Source organism: Anas acuta, chromosome 5, assembly GCF_963932015.1.
Source record: "Anas acuta chromosome 5, bAnaAcu1.1, whole genome shotgun sequence".
NCBI classification, from domain to species: Eukaryota; Metazoa; Chordata; class Aves; order Anseriformes; family Anatidae; genus Anas; species Anas acuta.
In genome coordinates this window covers 27,294,892-27,317,363 of record NC_088983.1, presented here as the reverse complement: position 1 = coordinate 27,317,363, position 22,472 = coordinate 27,294,892, and the positions used below count along the sequence as shown (strand labels likewise).

Genomic DNA, 22,472 nt, shown 5'->3' with positions numbered 1-22,472 from the left:
TTGTTGTTTCATGTTACCTACTTTAGCAGTTAAATATAAAGCTGTCTGCTGGCTCATCCTTATGTTTATTCATCTTTGTTTAGCTATAGTTAGGCCAATATTAATGTGATTCAATATTATACTAATAACGTAAAATACATTAATAACCTTAATAGCCAGATACAGAGAGACTTGAGGTACATCAAATACATGTAGGGTCAGAGTATTATCCTGCTCTTCCACCCGAAGTCTCCAATTCTCAGGAGACTTCATTGAATATAATGTGTTGTTTTAAGATGAACTTCTAACGCATATTTAGCAAAAAATTGATGTGTGTTCACTGAGTGAGAACAATTTAACAGATTTTGCTGTTAACATTACATATATATAGAACCTGCTTAGATATTAACAGCAGCGCAAGTGTTATTTCCCACAGTGTGTAGCTTGGTGCATGCATATGTATTTTTAATACTTACTGCATTCATATTTAGGACAACATGGGTCTTCTGATGGTAATACAGGTGTGGAAACAAATCCTATCTCACAAATTGGTGTCTGAACTATTTGGCATAGGCGTGGCTGACATTGCACAGTAGAATTGAGTGGGTTACATTCACAGTCCTGGCATTCACTTGTCCATTTCTCTCCAGGCTGAAAATACATAAATAATTTATTCTTAAGTGGTCTTTCACTCTAATTATTCTGGGTCAACCTGCGTTAGACTCTCACGATTGGTAAGGATTTCAGATTAGAAATTTGTTAGCATATGATTTCAGGCCTTAAGAGCAGGCAAGCTGAGAACAATCATGGAATTCTCTCTTCTCTGTAGAAGGAAGGCCATTCTAACATTTTCATAGCAGGTCTACTTACTGCCATGACACTTTAATCTTTTATTTTAAAAAGTCTCTGCCATGATATTAGTGAGCTTTTCCACCTCCAGGGGATTTAAAAGCCTAATGGTGCCAGTTTTAAGTGCTATAAGGCCATTTGTAACATGACCACCTTTGTTACTGAAATAACACATGATTTGAATTGGCTAATAGAAGACAGACACTGGGCAGTTTTTGCAAAGGTCATATATTAGAAAAAATAACAGTAACCACCTTTCGTGGAGGACTGACATCAGTACAGTTTCTTTCTGTTGCAGTTGTGAGGGATGTTGCTGTGGTTGGTGAGACAGAAGAAAATATGTGTTCTGTGGATGAGGAGGCTTGTGTTGTTGTTTTTGAGGACTCTGAAGTTAAAGGAGTTGTTGGAGGACATGGCCCTTGAAATGGGGCAATTTCGCATTCATTGCTGCAAAGCGAATAAAAACTACATCCAGCCCTATCTGTTTTGTTGTATACAACTTCCCCTGTAGAGAAAAGATGAAGGAGAAATTAAAAGAGCAATGAAATGACTTAGGAAAAAAAAAAGTGAAAATACAAAGTAAATAGTGAAAAATATATCTATTAAAAGATCTATGGGTGATCTTGAGTAGTTGTCTGTAATTGAATACACTATTAAGGATTCATATTGCTTATGAAAATTTTTACAACCATAAAGTAAGAAACTCACCAGGAGAAAAAAAAGCACCAGAGACGTGACAAAAACATGGAGTTGGTCTGCTTAATGTAACAATTGTACTTGCTTCTGTTGTGAAAGGTGTGGTGAGGGAAGAACTGAAAATCGCAGAAGTGCTTGTTGTTACGTGACTTGACTGTGAGGTACCAGATGTAGATACTGTTAAGCACAAAACATAGTTTAGTTCATAGCACAGCACAGGTTTTGGTTCAAATAATTCCACCATACTGCAGGGGACTGTTCAATATTCAGGTAACTAAAGGCAATGTTTGGTTGCATTCCTCTATTTGACCCGCTTTTGTTAAATGGAGATGAGAGATATATTACAACTCTACACCAAGTATCATCTGGATTTTGTAAATGTTAAAATCTTTGGCTCTAATGTTTTCAGAAGTTTCAGAGTCACCACTGTCACAATTGTAAGAAAAATCTCAATAATTTTTTTCAGACGTGTTCTTCTGTGAAGCTATTGTACTTGCGATTGCAATGGCGGGTGTCCTACAAGCAGGAACACACAGTATACCATAACCTTATATTCCCTATTACCCTGTGCTTGATTCCTCATGTTTACCCTGGCTGAGGATAAGTATTATCAAAGCCACTAGATCAGATTGGCTATCCAGCCTGGCCTTGAGCACCTCCAGGGATGGGGCATCCACAGTTTCTCTGTGCAGCCTGTGCCAGTGCCTCACCACCCTTACAGTGAAGAATTTCCTTCTCTTGTCTAAATCTATCCTCTTTTAGTTTAAAACTATTCCCCCTTGTCCTATCATTATCTACCTGCGTGAAGAGTTCTTCTCCATACTTTTTAAGTACTCAAAGGCTGTGATGAGGTCTCCCCAGAGTCTTCTCTTCTTCAGGCTGAACATCCCCAGCTCTCTCAGCATCTCTTTATAGGCCCACTGATAATCTTTGTGGCCCTTCTCTGGACTCACTCTAAAGGGTCCCATCTTTCTTGTGCTGGGGGCCCCAAACCTGGATGCAGTATTCCAGGTGGGGCCTCATGAGGGCAGAGTACAGGGGCCAATAATCTTCCTCAACTGGCTGGTCACAACACTTTTGACGTAGCCCAGAATGCAGTTGGCCTTATGGACTCCAAACACAAACTGCTGGCTCGTGGCAAGACTTTTGACCACCAGAACCCCCAAGTCCCTCTCTGAATTATGCTCTCAATGAGTTCGTCCCCCAGTATGTAATCCTGACTGAGAAACCAGCACATTAAACTTGGTGATAATGATAGCAATGCTCTTATAACAGTCTAAGATCTTCCAAAAATAAGAGAGATTGACAGTGACATACCTGGGCTACCAGTGGTGGTAAAACTAGTGGAAAAAATAGAGGATGTGGTACTTCGATTGGTAGAAGAAAAAGAGGTGCTGGTGGTACCACTGGGTGAGGTGGACACTGTTGGTGTGATGGTGGTGGTGCCTTTTGTTTCAGGGGGAGAGGTCTTGATGGTGCTGGCACTGCTGTTGGGTGTGATGGGCTCTGTTGGTGTGGTTGTGGGCACTGTCACGGGGGTGGAGGTCTTGGCGCTGCTGGCACTGCTTGGGGCTGTGAATGTGGTTGTGCTCTGTGCCAGGGAGGTGGGAGTCGTGCTGATCACCGTGGTGCTGGTGGTGGTCGTCAGCGTTGACTGGGGAAGCGTAGAGGCGGTAGTGGGAGATGCTGGAGTAGGTGTCGCCGCAGTGGACGTTTCGACCGGAATGGACGTTGTGGAGGATGTTGTGGTCATTTCTGCAGTGGTCGTGGGTCTGCTTTTACTGCTGGTGGGTGAGGTGGGCGCTGTGGATGTGCTGAGGATGGTCGTGCCCGGTGTCGGAGGGACACTGGTCTTGATCACAACGGTGGTGCCAGCACTGGTTGGCGTTGTCGGCTCGGGTAGTGTAGAGGAAGGGGTGGGTGGTGCGGGAGTCTGGGTTGTCTCAGTGGAGGTTTCTGTGGGAGTGGGCTTAGCTGTAGAGCTTGGCGTGGTGCTTGGTGTTGTCGTACAGTGTTTGCGGTCACAGCACAGCATACTGACCTGGTAGTTGAAGCACATGGGGTACTTGCTGATCTGATCCTTGTTTCTGCACACAAGGCCTTTTTCGACGCTGCACTCCAGTACCTGGCCCAGGCTCTCCAGGCTCCTGTTGGGGTAGTTTTCAGCACGGCAGTTGATGTCCTGTGGGTTGATGCACACTTCAAATCCAGCGGCTCTGATGCTTGCAAACGTCTCTATGTCTCCATCGTCACTACCTTGTCCTGGGGAGTCCACGTCAAACCACTGAGTCCAGGCACAGCGCTCGTGGCACCCACCAGTGGTGGCGGAGGTGCTGGTGGTAACACTGGGTGTGGTGGACGCTGTTGGTGTGATGGTGGTGGTGCCTTTTGTTTCAGGGGGAGAGGTCTTGATGGTGCTGGCACTGCTGTTGGGTGTGATGGGCTCTGTTGGTGTGGAAATGATGGTGGTTGTGGGCACTGTCACGGGGGTGGAGGTCTTGGCGCTGCTGGCACTGCTTGGGGCTGTGAATGTTGTTGTGCTCTGTGCCAGGGAGGTGGGGGTTGTGCTGATCACCGTGGTGCTGGTGGTGGTCGTCAGCGTTGACTGGGGAAGCGTAGAGGCGGTAGTGGGAGATGCTGGAGTAGGTGTCGCCGCAGTGGACGTTTCGACCGGAATGGACGTTGTGGAGGACGTTGTGGTCATTTCTGTAGTGGTCGTGAGTCTGCTTTTACTGCTGGTGGGTGAGGTGGGCGCTGTGGATGTGCTGAGGATGGTCGTGCCCGGTGTCGGAGGGACACTGGTCTTGATCACAACGGTGGTGCCAGCACTGGTTGGCGTTGTCGGCTCGGGTAGTGTAGAGGAAGGGGTGGGTGGTGCGGGAGTCTGGGTTGTCTCAGTGGAGGTTTCTGTGGGAGTGGGCTTAGCTGTAGAGCTTGGCGTGGTGCTTGGTGTTGTCGTACAGTGTTTGCGGTCACAGCACAGCATACTGACCTGGTAGTTGAAGCACATGGGGTACTTGCTGATCTGATCCTTGTTTCTGCACACAAGGCCTATTTCGACGCTGCACTCCAGTACCTGGCCCAGGCTCTCCAGGCTCCTGTTGGGGTAGTTTTCAGCACGGCAGTTGATGTCCTGTGGGTTGATGCACACTTCAAATCCAGCGGCTCTGATGCTTGCAAACGTCTCTATGTCTCCATCGTCACTACCTTGTCCTGGGGAGTCCACGTCAAACCACTGAGTCCAGGCACAGCGCTCGGGGCAGCTGCCAGTGGTGGCGGTGGTTCTGCCGGTACTGGTGGGTGAGGTGGACGCTGTTGGTGTGATGGTGGTGGTGCCTTTTGTTTCAGGGGGAGAGGTGTTGATGGTGCTGGCACTGCTGTTGGGTGTGATGGGCTCCGTTGGTGTGGAAATGATGGTGGTTGTGGGCTCTGTCCCAGGGGGAGAGGTCTTGATGGTGCTGGCACTGCTGTTGGGTGTGATGGGCTCCGTTGGTGTGGAAATGATGGTGGTTGTGGGCACTGTCACGGGGGTGGAGGTCTTGGCGCTGCTGGCACTGCTTGGGGCTGTGAATGTGGTTGTGCTCTGTGCCAGGGAGGTGGGGGTCGTGCTGATCACCGTGGTGCTGGTGGTGGTCGTCAGCGTTGACTGGGGAAGCGTAGAGGCGGTAGTGGGAGATGCTGGAGTAGGTGTTGCCGCAGTGGACGTTTCGACCGGAATGGACGTTGTGGAGGACGTTGTGGTCATTTCTGCAGTGGTCGTGGGTCTGCTTTTACTGCTGGTGGGTGAGGTGGGCGCTGTGGATGTGCTGAGGATGGTCGTGCCCGGTGTCGGAGGGACACTGGTCTTGATCACAACCGTGGTGCCAGCACTGGTTGGCGTTGTCGGCTCGGGTAGTGTAGAGGAAAGGGGGGGTGGTGCGGGAGTCTGGGTTGTCTCAGTGGAGGTTTCTGTGGGAGTGGGCTTAGCTGTAGAGCTTGGCGTGGTGCTTGGCGTATTCAGACAGTATTTGCGGTCACAGCACAGCATACTGACCTGGTAGTTGTAGCACATGGGGTACTTGCTGATCTGATCCTTGTTTCTGCACACAAGGCCTTTTTCGACGCTGCACTCCAGTACCTGGCCCAGGCTCTCCAGGCTCCTGTTGGGGTAGTTTTCAGCACGGCAGTTGATGTCCCGTGGGTTGATGCACACTTCAAATCCAGCGGCTCTGATGCTTGCAAACGTCTCTATGTCTCCATCGTCACTACCTTGTCCTGGGGAGTCCACGTCAAACCACTGAGTCCAGGCACAGCGCTCGGGGCACCTGCCAGTGGTGGCGGTGGTTCTGCCGGTACTGGTGGGTGAGGTGGACGCTGTTGGTGTGATGGTGGTGGTGCCTTTTGTTTCAGGGGGAGAGGTGTTGATGGTGCTGGCACTGCTGTTGGGTGTGATGGGCTCCGTTGGTGTGGAAATGATGGTGGTTGTGGGCTCTGTCCCAGGGGGAGAGGTCTTGATGGTGCTGGCACTGCTGTTGGGTGTGATGGGCTCTGTTGGTGTGGAAATGATGGTGGTTGTGGGCACTGTCACGGGGGTGGAGGTCTTGGCGCTGCTGGCACTGCTTGGGGCTGTGAATGTGGTTGTGCTCTGTGCCAGGGAGGTGGGGGTCGTGCTGATCACCGTGGTGCTGGTGGTGGTCGTCAGCGTTGACTGGGGAAGCGTAGAGGCGGTAGTGGGAGATGCTGGAGTAGGTGTTGCCGCAGTGGACGTTTCGACCGGAATGGACGTTGTGGAGGACGTTGTGGTCATTTCTGCAGTGGTCGTGGGTCTGCTTTTACTGCTGGTGGGTGAGGTGGGCGCTGTGGATGTGCTGAGGATGGTCGTGCCCGGTGTCGGAGGGACACTGGTCTTGATCACAACCGTGGTGCCAGCACTGGTTGGCGTTGTCTGCTCGGGTAGTGTAGAGGAAGGGGGGGGTGGTGCGGGAGTCTGGGTTGTCTCAGTGGAGGTTTCTGTGGGAGTGGGCTTAGCTGAAGAGCTTGGCATGGTGCCTGCTGTTGTCGTACAGTGTTTGCGGTCACAGCACAGCATACTGACCTGGTAGTTGTAGCACATGGGGTACTTGCTGATCTGATCCTTGTTTCTGCACACAAGGCCTTTTTCGACGCTGCACTCCAGTACCTGGCCCAGGCTCTCCAGGCTCCTGTTGGGGTAGTTTTCAGCACGGCAGTTGATGTCCTGTGGGTTGATGCACACTTCAAATCCAGCGGCTCTGATGCTTGCAAACGTCTCTATGTCTCCATCGTCACTACCTTGTCCTGGGGAGTCCACGTCAAACCACTGAGTCCAGGCACAGCGCTCGTGGCAGCTGACAGTGGTGGCGGAGGTGCTGGTGGTACTGGTGGGTGAGGTGGATGCTGTTGGTGTGATGGTGGTGGTGCCTTTTGTTTCAGGGGGAGAGGTCTTGATGGTGCTGGCACTGCTGTTGGGTGTGATGGGCTCTGTTGGTGTGGAAATGATGGTGGTTGTGGGCACTGTCCCAGGGGGAGAGGTCTTGATGGTGCTGGCACTGCTGTTGGGTGTGATGGGCTCTGTTGGTGTGGAAATGATGGTGGTTGTGGGCACTGTCACGGGGGTGGACGTCTTGGCGCTGCTGGCACTGCTTGGGGCTGTGAATGTGGTTGTGCTCTGTGCCAGGGAGGTTGGGGTCGTGCTGATCACCGTGGTGCTGGTGGTGGTCGTCAGCGTTGACTGGGGAAGCGTAGAGGCGGTAGTGGGAGATGCTGGAGTAGGTGTTGCCGCAGTGGACGTTTCGACCGGAATGGACGTTGTGGAGGACGTTGTGGTCATTTCTGCAGTGGTCGTGGGTCTGCTTTTACTGCTGGTGGGTGAGGTGGGCGCTGTGGATGTGCTGAGGATGGTCGTGCCCGGTGTCGGAGGGACACTGGTCTTGATCACAACCGTGGTGCCAGCACTGGTTGGCGTTGTCGGCTCGGGTAGTGTAGAGGAAGGGGGGGGTGGTGCGGGAGTCTGGGTTGTCTCAGTGGAGGTTTCTGTGGGAGTGGGCTTAGCTGTAGAGCTTGGCGTGGTGCTTGGCGTATTCAGACAGTATTTGCGGTCACAGCACAGCATACTGACCTGGTAGTTGTAGCACATGGGGTACTTGCTGATCTGATCCTTGTTTCTGCACACAAGGCCTTTTTCGATGCTGCACTCCAGTACCTGGCCCAGGCTCTCCAGGCTCCTGTTGGGGTAGTTTTCAGCACGGCAGTTGATGTCCCGTGGGTTGATGCACACTTCAAATCCAGCGGCTCTGATGCTTGCAAACGTCTCTATGTCTCCATCGTCACTACCTTGTCCTGGGGAGTCCACGTCAAACCACTGAGTCCAGGCACAGCGCTCGGGGCACCTGCCAGTGGTGGCGGTGGTGCTGGCGGTACTGGTGGGTGAGGTGGACGCTGTTGGTGTGATGGTGGTGGTGCCTTTTGTTTCAGGGGGAGAGGTGTTGATGGTGCTGGCACTGCTGTTGGGTGTGATGGGCTCCGTTGGTGTGGAAATGATGGTGGTTGTGGGCTCTGTCCCAGGGGGAGAGGTCTTGATGGTGCTGGCACTGCTGTTGGGTGTGATGGGCTCTGTTGGTGTGGAAATGATGGTGGTTGTGGGCACTGTCACGGGGGTGGAGGTCTTGGCGCTGCTGGCACTGCTTGGGGCTGTGAATGTGGTTGTGCTCTGTGCCAGGGAGGTGGGGGTCGTGCTGATCACCGTGGTGCTGGTGGTGGTCGTCAGCGTTGACTGGGGAAGCGTAGAGGCGGTAGTGGGAGATGCTGGAGTAGGTGTTGCCGCAGTGGACGTTTCGACCGGAATGGACGTTGTGGAGGACGTTGTGGTCATTTCTGCAGTGGTCGTGGGTCTGCTTTTACTGCTGGTGGGTGAGGTGGGCGCTGTGGATGTGCTGAGGATGGTCGTGCCCGGTGTCGGAGGGACACTGGTCTTGATCACAACCGTGGTGCCAGCACTGGTTGGCGTTGTCGGCTCGGGTAGTGTAGAGGAATGGGGGGGTGGTGCGGGAGTCTGGGTTGTCTCAGTGGAGGTTTCTGTGGGAGTGGGCTTAGCTGTAGAGCTTGGCGTGGTGCTTGGCGTATTCAGACAGTATTTGCGGTCACAGCACAGCATACTGACCTGGTAGTTGTAGCACATGGGGTACTTGCTGATCTGATCCTTGTTTCTGCACACAAGGCCTTTTTCGATGCTGCACTCCAGTACCTGGCCCAGGCTCTCCAGGCTCCTGTTGGGGTAGTTTTCAGCACGGCAGTTGATGTCCCGTGGGTTGATGCACACTTCAAATCCAGCGGCTCTGATGCTTGCAAACGTCTCTATGTCTCCATCGTCACTACCTTGTCCTGGGGAGTCCACGTCAAACCACTGAGTCCAGGCACAGCGCTCGGGGCACCTGCCAGTGGTGGCGGTGGTTCTGCCGGTACTGGTGGGTGAGGTGGACGCTGTTGGTGTGATGGTGGTGGTGCCTTTTGTTTCAGGGGGAGAGGTGTTGATGGTGCTGGCACTGCTGTTGGGTGTGATGGGCTCCGTTGGTGTGGAAATGATGGTGGTTGTGGGCTCTGTCCCAGGGGGAGAGGTCTTGATGGTGCTGGCACTGCTGTTGGGTGTGATGGGCTCTGTTGGTGTGGAAATGATGGTGGTTGTGGGCACTGTCACGGGGGTGGACGTCTTGGCGCTGCTGGCACTGCTTGGGGCTGTGAATGTGGTTGTGCTCTGTGCCAGGGAGGTTGGGGTCGTGCTGATCACCGTGGTGCTGGTGGTGGTCGTCAGCGTTGACTGGGGAAGCGTAGAGGCGGTAGTGGGAGATGCTGGAGTAGGTGTTGCCGCAGTGGACGTTTCGACCGGAATGGACGTTGTGGAGGACGTTGTGGTCATTTCTGCAGTGGTCGTGGGTCTGCTTTTACTGCTGGTGGGTGAGGTGGGCGCTGTGGATGTGCTGAGGATGGTCGTGCCCGGTGTCGGAGGGACACTGGTCTTGATCACAACCGTGGTGCCAGCACTGGTTGGCGTTGTCGGCTCGGGTAGTGTAGAGGAAGGGGGGGGTGGTGCGGGAGTCTGGGTTGTCTCAGTGGAGGTTTCTGTGGGAGTGGGCTTAGCTGAAGAGCTTGGCATGGTGCTTGCTGTTGTCGTACAGTGTTTGCGGTCACAGCACAGCATACTGACCTGGTAGTTGAAGCACATGGGGTACTTGCTGATCTGATCCTTGTTTCTGCACACAAGGCCTTTTTCGACGCTGCACTCCAGTACCTGGCCCAGGCTCTCCAGGCTCCTGTTGGGGTAGTTTTCAGCACGGCAGTTGATGTCCTGTGGGTTGATGCACACTTCAAATCCAGCGGCTCTGATGCTTGCAAACGTCTCTATGTCTCCATCGTCACTACCTTGTCCTGGGGAGTCCACGTCAAACCACTGAGTCCAGGCACAGCGCTCGGGGCACCTGCCAGTGGTGGCGGTGGTTCTGCCGGTACTGGTGGGTGAGGTGGATGCTGTTGGTGTGATGGTGGTGGTGCCTTTTGTTTCAGGGGGAGAGGTGTTGATGGTGCTGGCATTGCTGTTGGGTGTGATGGGCTCCGTTGGTGTGGAAATGATGGTGGTTGTGGGCTCTGTCCCAGGGGGAGAGGTCTTGATGGTGCTGGCACTGCTGTTGGGTGTGATGGGCTCTGTTGGTGTGGAAATGATGGTGGTTGTGGGCACTGTCATGGGGGTGGAGGTCTTGGCGCTGCTGGCACTGCTTGGGGCTGTGAATGTGGTTGTGCTCTGTGCCAGGGAGGTGGGGGTCGTGCTGATCACCGTGGTGCTGGTGGTGGTCGTCAGCGTTGACTGGGGAAGCGTAGAGGCGGTAGTGGGAGATGCTGGAGTAGGTGTTGCCGCAGTGGACGTTTCGACCGGAATGGACGTTGTGGAGGACGTTGTGGTCATTTCTGCAGTGGTCGTGGGTCTGCTTTTACTGCTGGTGGGTGAGGTGGGCGCTGTGGATGTGCTGAGGATGGTCGTGCCCGGTGTCGGAGGGACACTGGTCTTGATCACAACCGTGGTGCCAGCACTGGTTGGCGTTGTCGGCTCGGGTAGTGTAGAGGAAGGGGGGGGTGGTGCGGGAGTCTGGGTTGTCTCAGTGGAGGTTTCTGTGGGAGTGGGCTTAGCTGTAGAGCTTGGCGTGGTGCTTGGCGTATTCAGACAGTATTTGCGGTCACAGCACAGCATACTGACCTGGTAGTTGTAGCACATGGGGTACTTGCTGATCTGATCCTTGTTTCTGCACACAAGGCCTTTTTCGACGCTGCACTCCAGTACCTGGCCCAGGCTCTCCAGGCTCCTGTTGGGGTAGTTTTCAGCACGGCAGTTGATGTCCCGTGGGTTGATGCACACTTCAAATCCAGCGGCTCTGATGCTTGCAAACGTCTCTATGTCTCCATCGTCGCTACCTTGTTCTGGGGAGTCCACGTCAAACCACTGAGTCCAGGCACAGCGCTCGTGGCACCCACCAGTTCTGGTGGAGGTGCTGGCGGTAACACTGGGTGAGGTGGACGCTGTTGGTGTGATGGTGGTGGTGCCTTTTGTTTCAGGGGGAGAGGTGTTGATGGTGCTGGCACTGCTGTTGGGTGTGATGGGCTCCGTTGGTGTGGAAATGATGGTGGTTGTGGGCTCTGTCCCAGGGGGAGAGGTCTTGATGGTGCTGGCACTGCTGTTGGGTGTGATGGGCTCTGTTGGTGTGGAAATGATGGTGGTTGTGGGCACTGTCACGGGGGTGGAGGTCTTGGCGCTGCTGGCATTGCTTGGGGCTGTGAATGTGGTTGTGCTCTGTGCCAGGGAGGTGGGGGTCGTGCTGATCACGGTGGTGCTGGTGGTGGTCGTCAGCGTTGACTGGGGAAGCGTAGAGGCGGTAGTGGGAGATGCTGGAGTAGGTGTCGCCGCAGTGGACGTTTCGACCGGAATGGACGTTGTGAAGGACGTTGTGGTCATTTCTGCAGTGGTCGTGGGTCTGCTTTTACTGCTGGTGGGTGAGGTGGGTGCTGTGGATGTGCTGAGGATGGTCGTGCCCGGTGTCGGAGGGACACTGGTCTTGATCACAACCGTGGTGCCAGCACTGGTTGGCGTTGTCGGCTCGGGTAGTGTAGAGGAAGGGGTGGGTGTGATGGTGGTGCTGCCTTTTGTTTCAGGGGGAGAGGTCTTTATGGTGATGGCACTGCTGGTAGGTGTGGTGGTGGTGGTGCTCGTGCCTTCTGTCAGAGGGACGGAGGTCTTGATGGTGCTGGTACTGCTGTTGGGTGTGATGGGCTCTGTTGGTGTGTTGATGATAGTGGTTGTGCCTGTTGTGACAGAGGGATATGTCTTGATGGTGGTTGCTCTACTGCTAGTTGTGGTTGGTTCTTTTGGTGTGGTTGTGCTTTCTGATATATTTGTGACTTTCGTTGTTAATGTTGTTATGTCCGATTTTTGAGGTTCTGTTTTTCGTGTAGTTGTTGGTTGTGTTTTTGTTTGTATTGTAAATGGTGTTTCTATAGCAGTAGTTGTTTGTATTTCTGAACATGGTTTATAACTACAGCATAGTATTCTGATATTGTAGTTATAGCATTGCTTAGATTTTTGGTCTTTGTTATTGCATATCAATCCTCCGGTTTGACTGCATTCTACTATTTGATCAAGATATTTTAGTTCTTTATCTGGGTGTTCTTCTGCTCTGCATTGAACTGCACTTGGGTTTTTACAAACACTGTATCCATTGTTTTTTAGATTTTCATAATTTTCATAGTCTCCACTGTCCTCTCCGGTTTTAGGCTGTGTGCTATCATACCATTCTGACCATTCACATACATTCTTCACACATACAGTTGTCACTGGTGTTGTGGTTGTGATTTCTGTAATTAAAAAGAAGAAATGTAAGTCTTGTTTTCTGTTACTGAAGTGACAGTAATTAATTATTTATTTTCATATATTTTAATGTTTTGCATAATAGTATATATGTTCATATAATATTTTAATTTTAATAAACTTTCTTTGACAGTTTTGAGCTTTATTTCTAAGGTAGGTTTCCATCTCATCTCTGTATTTTTTTTCTAGCTGTATTTAATCTGACATTTTAAAATTGTATTTAAATATAGTTAATGTAACACGGGTTATGTGGAATGTTGATAGATAAGAAAATGGGATCTCATGTCTGTTACAATAGAATTAAGAGGATTTTTTATTTTTCTTACTATTATCTCTAGTTATTTATGCCTAGCTACATAACCACGCATAATGTAAAATATTTTTACAGGTTAATGATTTTTCTACTTATTTTAGTATTACAACATGTCACATATTTGTGAACTGCTAATATAAACTGATAGTTTAGGGTCATATAATAGTTTATATTAGTTTATACAGCTTATGTAATAAACATATTAAATATTTATGAGAAAATATATACATAGTTTCTTCCTATTTTAATAAAATTTATTCTCATATTCTTAACATTATGAAAATAAGCATATGGAATATGTACCACTTTCTCCACACCAACGTTACATCTGCTTAATAGAAAACTTATATTTAATTGTACAGTTCTTGTTGTAGTATTGTATAATTTACTTGAAATATTTCTCAATGTTTCAGAATTAGATGGCCAGTACAATGAGTTAACTACAGGAATAATGTAGAAGCGCATTGCAGGAATACGATAATCGTTAAAGATTAACAATTAGGGTGGTTTCAAAGAATGGTTTTAAAGAATTTGAGTATACATTGAAACCAAATTTCTTATCTTCATTTTGTGCTAATATGGTCAGTAATTTTTAAAATGGTTCTCACTGTCTTTTGTGTGTTCAGACTTCGGTTTAGAATTTTTTTTTTTATTTGCAGGGAAGTGAGGAGATTCTCCAGAGTGCAATAGCTAATAAGCTCTGTTGTTTTTCCACTGGAAAAAACATGGTGAAACAGTGGAGACTGACTTTGTAAGAAATGCTATACATTTCTACATCCTTGATTATGGTCTAAAAAGCATCAGATGCTGGCCAGCTGAAATGGTTGAATTGGAAATTCTTCCAGCAGAAGTCAATAGTTTCAAGTAAAAGTGTGTGCCATTAACTGATGACAAGGCTCTGCCTTTCAGGCAAGTTTTAATCCCTTCCAGAGATTTTTCAGTTATTTTAAAGAGTGTTGATGCATACCTGAAGTAGTAGTTGTGGGCTGACTTGTAGAAAATGTAAATGGGGTTGTTGTTGAGATGCCACATCTAAAGATACTTCTGTTTATTGTTCCATTGACATCACATGTTGCACTGAAACACCATCCAGTTCCATCTGTGGTGTTGTATATGAGTTCATTATATTTATATGTGTTCCCTTCATAAATGCAGTTACATGCTGTAATTCAGAAGGTTTTTGTCAGTCATCTATGAAAAGATAATATCTAACACTTAATTTTCTTATTAGTACTTACTAGATGTCTTACCTTTATCATCAAACTTGCACTGTAAACCTTCTGATGTGCATTCACTGAAATAAAAAATAGAAAAAAACCACATCTTTTTTATTATGACCTGGTTTTATTACTGTCATCTTTCTGCCAGATACTAGGATCAAGTATCAAGGATTGAACAATTGTGAATGAGAACTTGGTTGATTCAGTTACTCAAATTCAAGTGGGCGTGTTGCCTAAATTCCAGCTAATTAATAACTGCTTGTTCCAGGCCTTATTTTTACACAGGCATCATAAAACTTTCATGACTCCTGTCATGAAACAGAAACGTGCAATTTTCCATTACTGGTTTGTTCGTTTTTCTTTGTGCACAATTAGGCTGGTATGTTAAGCCTTACCATAAGTGACATTCATCACGTCTATATATCTTCCCATCTTCATTATCATAACAGTCACAGAGACTGACGCACTTCATCTGATCCTCATGAAAATATGGCTTGTCTGGTGGGCAGTTGGGATAGCAGCCTGAAGCAGGGAAAGGGCATATATAAGTCAAAAAACATGCAAATGAGATACAGTCAGGAAAAGTTTTATTTGTTCAGAACATGTTTGCAGGTCTTGTTTTTAATAGTCACAATTTTTGCTATTTTTTCCAATAATCCTAGAAAGTAATGCAGAGAACTAATATTAGCAGAGCCCATAAGGACAGCCTCAGAGATGTTTTTAGCTCCATTTTCCAGGCTTTGTCTTCCTTAATGTGAATGAAATGTTGTTGAAGAGAATTAAATGGTGGAAAAGCAGCTGATAGAGAAAATAGACTCCATTAAAGACAATTAAAAAATATAATCAAATACACCCACTTAAGGGTACTTGCAGTTCTTTTTACCTTCTAAACCTGGCAAGTTATGGAGGCATTTTCCACTTGGGTTCCTACAGGTCTTCATACAGGAAGCTCCACAAGGCTTATAGTGCCATTCACATTCCCCTTGTTGATTGTAGTAATCACAGAACAGTGCTAAGGAGAAACAGAAATTTGTATGTGTTCAGAAAAGAATAACCTCTTTTGATTGATGTCTATTCATCAGATCCCTGATATGCTGCTTGAGCAGTCTTGAAAACAGACTTGAAAACCACTAATTGGCAAAAGCGTGTGAGCATTGAAACAATGTGAAAAGTCTACACAGTAAGATTATAAGGCATGTACATGAGATACCCAGAGCGTGTATTCAAGCATATAAGCAAGGCATGACTGTGTATTTACGCTCTCAAAAACAGTGTATATAAGATAAAACTCACGACAGATTGATGGGGTTCTCCAGGCTATGCAGACACCAACTTCACTACATGCTTGAGCATAGGCAGCTACTGCTGTACAGAAGCAATCACAGTCTCCTCCAGAGTCACAGGCACAAGCATCTGTCACACATGCCTGGTAATATTTTGCTGGTTCAACCTGTTATAAAATAGAAGTGTTATATTATACATCCTGTCTTCTAAATTCTTTCTTAGTTTTGCTAGACTAGTTTTCATAAAACTGTAGCATCTCAGAAGGAAGACCTACATCAGTAATTTCTTTTTATGTTTATATACACTGTTAAATACCAGAGGTAATGCCAAATAATATATCCAAATCATCTATTGACACAGTTTTAGACATCTAGACTTGTGTTCCAATGAATGATTAGATTCATGTTCCGAAGCAGTATTAGGCAGCCCCCCTTGAAAATGGTCTCTAACAGTGGAAAAAAATAAGGTAATACGAAGAGCACAGAGTTATTCTGCATTGTTGGTAAGTACTAATTGTCAGTTAAGGCTATGCTGATCATAGAATCACAGAATCATAGAACATTAAGGTTGGAAAAGACTTCCAAGATCATTTGGTCCAACTGTCCCCCTACCACCAATATCACCCACTAAACCACGTCCTTAAATACCATGTCCAACCTTTTCTTAAACAACCCCAGGGATGGTGACTCCACCACCTCCCTGGACAACCCATTCCAATAAGCCTGATCACTCTTTCTGAGAAGAAATTTCTCCTAATTTCCAATCTGAACCTCCCCTGATGCAACTTGAGGCCATTCCCTCCAGTTCTATCACTAGTTACCTGCAAGAAGAGACCAAACCCCAGCTCCCCGCACCTTCCTTTCAGGTAGTTGCAGAGAACAATAAGGTCTCCCCTGAGCCTCCTCTTCTCCAGACTAAACAACCCCAGTTCCCTCAGCCACTCCCCACAAGACTTGTGTTCCAGGCCCTTCACCAGATTTGTAGCCCTTCTCTGGACATGCTCCAGGGCCTCGATGTCATACTTGTACTGAGGGGCCCAAAACTGAACACAATACTCGAGGTGCAAACTCACCAGAGTTGAGTATAGGGGGACGATCACCTGGTCCTGCTGGGTACACTATTCCTGATACAAGTCAGGATGCCGTTGGCCTTCTTGGCCACCTGGGCACACTGCTGGCTCATGTTCAGGCAAGCATCGACCAACACCCCCAGATCCTTTTCCACTACACAGCTTTCCAGCCACTCCGATGCTTTAATATTACCCCAAAATGTTATTATTGCATTGAGCTTGTGTTCTGTACATGGTACATGACTTCTGTTCAAGTCACACCACAGGAAATCCATAGTAATTCTGAAATTCTTCTTTCCCAATAACTGAAAGAATAAATATTCTTTTCCAAGTCAGTATTATTTCCTATGAACTCAATGGCCTATTACTTTTTACAAGTAGGGGCTATAAATCTGTCCCATTGAGCAAGATTCAGACTGAAGTTTTCCTGACACAATTTGAAATGAAATATACTGGCTAATGAATGAGGTACGTTTGGCAGAATTTTTGAGGATAGCCTTCTTTTTAACTTCAGTAATGCACAGACTTAGTCTTCACAGAGTAAACTCTTGCCCTGGTAATACCTGAGAGTGACAGGCAGCAAAGACATTGCTATTGATGAGGCTACACTGCTTTTCCGACCAGGACTTTCGATAGGGGTTGGTAGAACATGGGTCCTTTATGATGTTAGCATCAGGACATGTAGAAGATACTTTCCAGCTGTTTCCAAACTCTAGGACATTCTCTACGACAGATAGACTCCTTGTAGTAAAGTCATTGATGCCGTTGCCATCATAATTTCCACACAGGCCACAGATCTGGCCCTGCAAACGGAAATAAAATAATGATGGTTGTGAGAAAACTTGAAGCAAAATCTGAAACTGAAAGAATACATGAAATTCAGCTCTTAGAGTGGTGCTGTTCTATTCTAACTTTCCTGAACCTACTCATCCTTTGAAGATACAGGTTTAGATATTTTGGAAAAACAGCCATCTGTTTCCTCAGCAATAGAACATGATCACTAAGGCTAGAAACTACTACTGAGTTTTCATCTTTTAAATCTGAACAATACTGGCTTGGTCATTTTCTTCTACCATCTTTGATGTACATCTCTAGCAAGGAAATGAGGACTCAACTGATGACACAGATGTCTACACTTTTCATTTGTGCCTTGTTTTATCCAATAAATGTATGTATAAAAGACAGTCTTACAGAGCTATCATAAATACTACCAGTCCAGCATGTAACCTACTCATTGAGTTTGTACTGTTATGACGGCAGACAGGTAGAAAAAGAAATGACATTTTCCTTGCACATCCAGAAGTAGCTCTCATTCCAAATTTATGGATATGTAACATGGTGATAGGTTACAATGGATGCTATGATTTCTCTATGAATCTAAAGTGCATACTTTCCATATTGCTACTGTTCCTATAATGTGCCAGTGGGCTAGGCAGCAAAAGAACCTGTGGTATTAAAATGAACTTTTGTACCTAGTTCTAAATTGCACTTAGATTTGTGTACACATAATTGAAATGTCACTGTGGTATTCAGTCAGATAGCAAATTCCTAATCTATGACAGCTTTTAGTTCTTACATACCATAAGCTATAAGAGAGAGCATGACAACAGGAATATATTTTCGTTATCACCAGTTCAGATACATGCTTGAAAAATCCATGATAGAGTTTTACAAGAGACTTTCACTTATAATATTTTACTTCCTTGTTCTTCAACTACAGTAATTTGATTTGTGTATCAATGTGTACGGAAAACAATGGATTACTTCCAAGATCAGGACTACTCAGTTGATTTCTATGCATGTAGCTATGTAATTTTAATGAGGTCTGATAATCTTTACTGAGGTTCACTGGGTAATTTTAGTGAAGTCAAGTCTGCAAAAGCAGTTTGCCAGCTCAAGTTCTATCAGGCCAAATAGGCACTAAACACTGTCTTAGTAGATCCAAACAGCAGCAGGATGCTGCAATGGGTTCCTAAGATACCAGAGGAATGTAAAACAACATATGATGTCCTGTAGGAATGTGAGAGACATCACCTGTTCTTGCGATCTTGGTTAGGTCTCACCAAAATTCACATCCAGTACAAATCTACACTTAAACTGCCATTGAATTGCTAGTTCCGCACCTTAAAATCAGGGCTGAGCTTGATGAAGATGCTGGTTTTCTTGTCCCACATGAGAATCAGTCCGCTGGTGGTCTCAATTACCAAGTACATACCCATATAGCGGACTGTGTATGGCACCTCACCATCTTGTCCTCTCTTTACCACACTGACATGCTCCTCACCAAGTATCAGTTCGTAGCTCTGAAACAAGAGAAAAAGGTGATTAGAAATGAATCCAATAGCTACAACTGTGCTATTATGTTTTCCCACTTTTAAGAGTACTGAAAGCAGTTTGAATAATGAAAATTAATAATACAAATGCAATAAATCTAAATTATATGGTTCAAATCTCAGGTTTCGTAAACGGTGGTAAAAAAGTATTTTAAATGGTGTATATTGAAAAAGGGTTTCTTGGTAGTCATGGGTGAAATATATTGCACAGAATAAAAGAATCTTCTGACATGATAGACCAAATTTCTGCTAAAGACAGTTTTCCTGTAGAGAGGTAGTTTGTCCAAGGGTAGTATAAGATAGCTTTGTAAGGATGGGAAGTGGAAACGACAGAAAACTAGGAAGTTCTACCAAATATTTCACCTGATTTTGATTTAAGCTTAATTTACAAGTTGACTTGCTTTTTAAAACATCTTCTCCAACTTCTTTGCAGCGATGGCTACTTGATTTCTCCTAAGTCTTACACAGATACAGAACAAAACTGGTCTGTATGCAGATCCTACTTACCTCTAGGAAAACTTTGATAGATTTTGAGCAAGTTGTCCCAGTGTTGCCACAAGGAATATTTTCAGTTACAACCCGGAAGGTCCCATTGACTGTGCCACTTTTCCCACAGTGGTCCTGGGTAGAGAATAAAATTTAGAAATATATCATTGCCGTAGACAAGATCAAGACTACATTACAGTTTGTTATTGCAATTATCAGTACCTGGACTAGTGTATATTCACAGTTTCCATTGAAGCTGAATCTTTTGTCATCAAAGGTAATATAATGCCCATCTCCATAAACAGCACAAGTACCCAGACATTGATCTTCGGTGCATTCCCACATCCTATCCTTGCACACACTAGGAATGAGAATTAAACATTTTAATAGTAAAATAACTCACTGTTCTGTGTAGACATGTCCTTAAAACTTGGTATTTGTTTGTCACCTGACCCCTGGTAAATGTTATATTGATTCTGCAGGTAAAATAGTAATTTACATTTCTCATGTGAAGAATTAAAGCAAAGTTCTGGTCTGCTAGTCTGAACGCACGATCTGCAGAATAGGATAATACTTAATGACACTGCAGTCCCAAAGCTTTCCTTCCATTCTGTGTTTTGGACATCTGCCTACAACAGAAGAAAATTTGCTCATACTACTGAATCCAAAATTAAATGATCCATCAGTTGATGAAATGCATAGTCCAAATCTTTCCTCACTGCTGAACTACTTAAGATCTTTTAAAAGACAAATGATGGAACCAGGAATGCAACTTCCCAGGAAATACTTACCAGGTATTACAGTCAACATTGATCTTTTCCCCAGGCTGATACATGGCTTCGTTGTGAATACATGGACATTCCTCTTCAGGAATACAACCACCCTTCCCATCTAACACAAGCCCAGCTGGGCACACACAGCCAGATATACACCGTGTGCTATACTGGAAAAGTCAGGAGGAAGATATAATTTCAGAACGAAATAATTACAATAGACAAAAGAAGATTAAATTATTATACAATGTCTTTGTCTTATTTCTGCCCAGCTGAAATAAGAGAGGATAATGAAGTACTAATAGGCCTCTAGAACAAAGAGGAAGTTATTAGCCATTGATTTAATAGATTATAAATCTGTTAAATGTTTTATTTATTCTACTCTATTCTATTCTATATATTCAATACTATTCTATTTATTGCTGTGTTGGAGTGTGTGTGAAATTTGAAACATATTCAATCTTAAGTCTTGCTCTTTTTTGCTGAAGAAGACTTACACTTTGTAATGGGTGAACTGTGATTGAAAGAATGGAACTTCAGAAAGAAAACAAGTAAATTTCGTTTGTTTGGGTGAGCTATACTGAAAACTGATTTATCAGATTCGGGGTAATTTGTGAAATGTAATATGGCTATCATGTACCTCAATGGAGTGATAATTATATGTAATTAGGTGTGCAATAAATTCACAATTGCATCATGGTATGGGAAAGAATGAGTGGAAGAAACATGTGGCAAAGCCCTTGATATTTTTACTACTAACTACTGTTATATGCAGTAGCTGAAGAAAGTTTGACGCTGATCTTAAAATTTAAATTGGATGTTACTTTATTACATTTTTGTCTTAGGGTCCTATTGTTAATTCTTCATAACAAGTTTCAGGGATTTTACTATAAGAACAAAGTATCTGTGTTATAAATTCACAGTAGAAGAGTTAGATCAGCAATGGTTGTAGGACCAAGGCCAGGGACAAAACCTGGAAGTGCCATTTCATCCTGCTATGACATACTTACACACTTCATATCCAGAGTCTGGCAACTTTTTTGACATTCTGCACCAGTTGTTCCTGCAGTGGTGTTTGTGCAGTCAAAGTAGACCATGGGAGATTTACAAACTAGAGGAAGGAAAAAATAAGAGCAATAAGAAATGGCATAGTGTTTAACCCACAGCAGTAGCTGTAAAAAAAATAAAATAAAATAAAATAAAATAAAATAAAATAAAATAAAATAAAATAAAATAAAATAAAATAAAATAAAATAAAATAAAATAAAATAAAATAAAATAAAATAAAATCTAGAAATTCTTGGAATTTTCACATTTCAGTTAGTAGGGACTGCTGTCCCTATTCAATCTGTTAAATAGGAATCCAATTATAAATTCACTTCAGAGCACTGAATTCTCAGAACTTCCCATGGTATTTCAGAAAAAAAATCTTTTAGAACAACAGGTTTTACCACGAATCTAGGTTCACTTCTGCCTTTTACAATAACTGCTGCACTATAACTATAAAAGAAAGACTTCTATTATTTAAAAATCCATTAAGAAGTATCAATTGTATTGATTGTTTCTGTCCAAAACCTGGCACAGAAAAAAGACAAGTGGAAGATATTTTATTTTTATTTTTTACCTGGAATTGGATCAGGTGTTCCAATGCAATCCAGTCTTCCCTGTGTGCAAGTGCTGTAAGAAAGGGAAAAACATTTTTTTTTTTTTTCCTGCTCAACCATGTATTGAGACAGAGAGCTACTTCTATCTTTTCCATACTTTCTAAGGAATACATTGAATTCCTGAATGCTATTTTGCAATCCTAGGAAAGAATTTCTCTCAACACCACTACCAATGGTGCTTTCATATGATATCCATTACTGCTTAAAAGGAAAAATCATAGCTTAAAATGGGTGTATGTCTCTGCTTGTTGCTTACTTTCTCATTAGATCTCCCATTGCTGGTTCTATCATATATTTTATGCCTGACAAATCGTGGAATTAAATAAAAAATATATGTAAATACAATTGCTTTATCAATCTGGATGTATGCAGCATTCTTAAAAGTTGAAAAAAAAAAGTTTATGAGAGCACTATATTGAATCTCAGGCAGAGTGAGGCCAATTTAAATGCAGCATATTTTAATGAGAAAATACATATACTATTGCTTGAGTGTTTTGCAAAAGCTCCCCTTACCATACAAGCCCATTGTCATGAACAGCTTCTCCAAGTGGTATGGGAGATCCTCTGTAGTAACAGGGGCATTCATTAGAAGGCACACATTTGCCACTTTCATCCATGTAGGTTCCATTTATGCAGGTGCAGCCATCAAGTGGGACAAACTTAATGTTGCATGTGACATCAGGCTCACTCAGAGAGCGACAAGTGGGTTGACAGGAATCAATGTTATAACTGTAACTTAGGGATTTGGGACATGAGGTGGTGTATTTTGCTTGAGAGAGTTAGGAAAAAAAAAAAAAAAGGTTCGTTAATTCCAGATGGTAATTTTTGGTGGGAAGAAACAAAGAGTAGGCAGAAAAAATAACAGGTAAACAATACTGTACACCTCTGCCTATGTTGCATCTTTCA

General features: G+C 45.2%; 1 protein-coding gene across 1 annotated transcript in view; it reads right to left on the bottom strand.

Annotated features, from left to right (window-relative positions):
• Window positions 1-22,472, bottom strand: part of LOC137857532 (mucin-5AC-like) — a 63,179-nt gene that overhangs the window by 3,880 nt on the left and 36,827 nt on the right. The window contains exons 19-33 of the mRNA XM_068684175.1: window positions 22,080-22,335; window positions 21,527-21,579; window positions 20,913-21,013; window positions 19,921-20,072; window positions 19,352-19,490; window positions 19,151-19,264; window positions 18,434-18,613; window positions 16,874-17,113; window positions 15,251-15,407; window positions 14,841-14,969; window positions 14,353-14,479; window positions 2,842-12,452; window positions 1,537-1,701; window positions 1,083-1,333; window positions 448-630 (exon numbers count right to left, since the gene is read on the bottom strand). Of these exons, the coding sequence (XP_068540276.1) occupies window positions 448-630; window positions 1,083-1,333; window positions 1,537-1,701; window positions 2,842-12,452; window positions 14,353-14,479; window positions 14,841-14,969; window positions 15,251-15,407; window positions 16,874-17,113; window positions 18,434-18,613; window positions 19,151-19,264; window positions 19,352-19,490; window positions 19,921-20,072; window positions 20,913-21,013; window positions 21,527-21,579; window positions 22,080-22,335 (11,858 nt within the window). The remainder of the gene's footprint in view (window positions 1-447; window positions 631-1,082; window positions 1,334-1,536; window positions 1,702-2,841; window positions 12,453-14,352; window positions 14,480-14,840; window positions 14,970-15,250; window positions 15,408-16,873; window positions 17,114-18,433; window positions 18,614-19,150; window positions 19,265-19,351; window positions 19,491-19,920; window positions 20,073-20,912; window positions 21,014-21,526; window positions 21,580-22,079; window positions 22,336-22,472) is intronic.